The sequence below is a fragment of the Rhagoletis pomonella genome, unplaced genomic scaffold (assembly GCF_013731165.1).
Source record: "Rhagoletis pomonella isolate Grant_MI unplaced genomic scaffold, Rhpom_1.0 Rhpom_scaffold_15876, whole genome shotgun sequence".
Classification (NCBI taxonomy): Eukaryota; Metazoa; Arthropoda; class Insecta; order Diptera; family Tephritidae; genus Rhagoletis; species Rhagoletis pomonella.
In genome coordinates this window covers 1-3,492 of record NW_023474397.1, presented here as the reverse complement: position 1 = coordinate 3,492, position 3,492 = coordinate 1, and the positions used below count along the sequence as shown (strand labels likewise).

Here is a 3,492-nt window from a genome sequence, read left to right as displayed (position 1 = left end):
AAAAAAAAAGTTGCTAATGTCCGCCCCTAAATTTAAAGATTATGTTGAGAGGGTTCTGGAAAAATTTTTTTTTTTTTTTTAACCCTCCGAAATACAGCCGAAATGGTTTTTTCGTTGTAACTTGGTTATTTGACGGCCGATTTTTAAAATTGATATGTCATTATTTTTGTCTTGAGAAGCTTCACTTTTCGTTCTTATGTCTTTTTAAGCTTTGAAGTCGCGTTCGCATGATAAGGGCAGAAACAAAATTTTACCCCCCCTAAAGCATATTTTTTTCCTTACCAAACGAAAGTCCTTAAAAATTCAAGAAAATGTTGCCTTCAAACTATATTACTAAAATAATCAACAAAAAAGTTATTTCACTTACAATATTTATTGCTACTTAAGCAAATTTTGGCGCTAATCAAGGCTTTTATATTGGTCTCGGCTTTCTAATTTTGCAAAAATGTGGCCCAGGCGCTTTTCATCAGTGACAGCACTTGCAGACTCACTAACAACACGCACAAACCGTTCGGTATTCTGGGAATGACAGAGGAACTCTAAAAAAAAATGATTTAAAAGTACTATAAGACCCGTGAAGTTTTTAGTTTGAAGATATTTACCTGGGATATTTATCACTTCATTTTCCGAAAATTGAAACATTGTAAGTTCACTATCTGGGTAGAACTGCACACAAGGGGGTTCCGTAATCTTAAACTGACTCCAATCGATCATGCTGACATACGACTTACTTTCAAAGTTTATTACGCCACGCTTTGGGACCTTGAACACGCGAAGCCCTGCTGGTGGATATTGACGTGCTGTTTTGATTTTTTCGTACCCATCATTACGTATCTCTGGATCAGCGTCGGTTATCATGGCTAATAATATATTTTCTGGGTGAAAATAATATGCATTATTTTCTATAGCTGAACGTATAATGGCTTGAACAGCATTTGATAGTTCGCGTATCCAGCAAATACCATTATTTACTGCCAAAACCATATCAAATAAATAACGCTGATCATTGCGTAATTCCCAAGAGCCAATATTTTCAGGAATAACTCCCATAGCAATAGCCTCAAAACCACTTACAACCTGATAAGGAAAATATATGTTTTTGTTTATAACATTAACTATTATAGTGTGGACAACCTACCGGGTATTTGGTGCAAGTCATAATTTCAGACCCCAACACCCCTGGCCAAACACCAGGTCCTTTCTGCTTGCCAATATAATGCGTTAACAACTTTTTTAGAGGCAACTCGTTGAAATGTAACAAACACACATTCCACTGCAAGGGCCTTTGTAAATAACGTTCCATTTGTGCATTTACTCCAATTTTATATCCAGTATTGACAGCTGTACCATCACAGCTTATAGCTACAAGTTCGTTTAAGCAATATTTTTGGGTATTCAAAAAGCTTACTATTGCTTGCTGGATTGCTTCCCCAGTGCCTTCTTTTGGAGATACGTATCCAATAAATTTCGAATCAGGCTCTTTCAAAATTGTAATATGCTCCTCTCTTAGAAGCATTGTTCTTACGCTACCGTGAACTATTTTTTTTTTAGTGTTACGTCCTGTTTACCATCATACGAAATGCATTTAAGATCAGTGCCAGTTTTTGTTGCTGCTTCAGTTTGTGCTCTACATTTGTTACGCTCGCGTGAAATTTTATTTTTGTCAATGACCAGATAATCAAAATATTTCATAATTTTATCCGCTGTGTTTTCTTTAAAATCCTTTTTTTACTTTTGTAGCAATCGCAGCTTGCAAATCTTTTATTAGCATTGTAGCAAGCAATGATCCAAAGCGATCTGAAGTATCCGTCCTATCTAACGCCGAGCAATAATTTTTTAAGGACAAATCAGATACTTTTAAACTTTGTGTGACTTCTTCACTTGCTTCATCGTCTTCACTTGAGCTAGGCACATAACCAATCGAACTTGCAGCGGTTTCAGTGTGATTTTCAACATTACATTCTAGCGAGCAATTGTCAGTTCTAGTATGATCAAGCCCACTATCTAATGACAAAAGCCTTGGCCCGCATTGATCATAAAGAAAGTCATTTACCGCGGTTGGAACTCTACTTGCACTAGGGCAATCACATTGTCGATTTAAGTCCACTCCCCGGGCACTCCCCGGGTTGCTGATGCGACGAAAACAAAGAGTATGAATTTGGGAAAAATCGTAGCAAAAATGTACCTAAATTGGTACGAAAGCAGTGAGATTAAATTTCCAACTAAGAAAACTGTTGGAGGAATTTGTGGGGGCGAATTTTGTTAGCTGACCTAACCATGGGTAAACGACTTCATAGCTTAAAAGGAAATGTGATGACATGTTAATTTTAAAAATCGGCCGTCAAATACCCAACTTTCAACGAAAAAACCTTTTCGGCTGTATTTCGAAGGGTTAAAAAAAAAAATAAAATAAAAATTTCGAAATCCTCTCAACATAATCCTTAAATTTAGGTTACTCTGTTGCATAAAAAAAATAAATTTTTGTTGTACTGTGTTATTATACTTACATCTGAAACTCATGTTGACCTGTGATATTAAAAGTGCTATAACTCCTTTGTTTATTATTTTAGTAATATAGTTTGAAGGCAACATTTTCTTGAATTTTTAAGTACTTTCGTTTGGTAAGGAAAAAAATATACTTTAGGGGGGGTAAAATTTTGTTTCTGCCCTTATCATGCGAACGCGACTTCAAAGCTTAAAAAGACATAAGAACGAAAAGTGAAGCTTCTCAAGACAAAAATAATGACATATCAATTTTAAAAATCGGCCGTCAAATAACCAAGTTACAACGAAAAAACCATTTCGGCTGTATTTCGGAGGGTTAAAAAAAAAAAAAAAATTTTTCCAGAACCCTCTCAACATAATCTTTAAATTTAGGGGCGGACATTAGCAACTTTTTTTTTTTGTATGGGGACCGACCCAGTCTAATGTGCATAGTCGCTCAAGCAAACGCATAGACAACTTTTCTGACGCTGCCTTTTTTGTGTGTTTTTCATTTTCATTTCTAAATTTAGGCATTCACAATAAAGCTTTAGCTTTTATAAATTAATTAAAATGCATTTTAAACGGTATTTGAATAATTTTACACTAAGATTGACAGTAATGAGCGGCGCTGCGTTTGGGGAATGCTAATTGTTGAAAATGATAAATATATTTTCGTCTTTGCGAAAGTATTTTAGCCAACTAATGTGGACTAGAATTTCTAATCTCATATTTTTACGAGGTCCTGTCGGTAAGTATCTGTATAAAGAGCAAAAGTACCCTTGTTTGATAACAAGCGATACTTCATTTTGTTCTCGTTCAAGAAGGCAGAACATACGGCGCTTATTGAAAATGATAAATGAGCTGTTGAGTGCTTTAATATCAATTTAAAGAAATCTTACGTTAAGAAGTCGCCTTGCCTCTTTTATCGTCAAACGACAGCCATAAGAGTTCCAAACTCAGACATCAGCGCATAAAGGCAATTGCTTTTCGCTTTCCAAAGCTGCTTGA

The 3,492-nt window shown here is 35.5% G+C and overlaps 2 protein-coding genes across 2 annotated transcripts; both read right to left on the bottom strand.

Annotated features, from left to right (window-relative positions):
* Positions 1-295: 295 nt before the first annotated feature.
* On the bottom strand, positions 296-965 carry LOC118757262. The gene is made up of 2 exons (XM_036491989.1): positions 603-965; positions 296-539 (listed from the first exon to the last, which is right to left on the bottom strand). Exons 1-2 carry the CDS (start codon positions 856-858, stop codon positions 400-402), a joined length of 396 nt encoding a protein of 131 aa, XP_036347882.1. The 5' UTR covers positions 859-965; the 3' UTR covers positions 296-399.
* LOC118757263 lies at positions 861-1,539 on the bottom strand. Its single transcript, XM_036491990.1, has 3 exons — positions 1,139-1,539; positions 931-1,077; positions 861-875 (listed from the first exon to the last, which is right to left on the bottom strand). Exons 1-3 carry the CDS (start codon positions 1,514-1,516, stop codon positions 861-863), a joined length of 540 nt encoding a protein of 179 aa, XP_036347883.1. The 5' UTR covers positions 1,517-1,539.
* Between the last annotated feature and the right edge of the window lie 1,953 nt (positions 1,540-3,492).

Excerpts from the sequence above, each read along its gene's own strand:
- LOC118757262 (XM_036491989.1), bottom strand. The coding sequence starts at position 858 with ATGATAACCGACGCTGATCCAGAGATACGTAATGATGGGTACGAAAAA. Across the intron at positions 540-602 it reads TGAAGTGATAAATATCCCAG|AGTTCCTCTGTCATTCCCAG; the intron begins GTAAATATCTTC and ends ATTTTTTTTTAG.
- LOC118757263 (XM_036491990.1), bottom strand. The coding sequence starts at position 1,516 with ATGCTTCTAAGAGAGGAGCATATTACAATTTTGAAAGAGCCTGATTCG. Across the intron at positions 1,078-1,138 it reads TGACTTGCACCAAATACCCG|GTTGTAAGTGGTTTTGAGGC; the intron begins GTAGGTTGTCCA and ends TTTCCTTATCAG.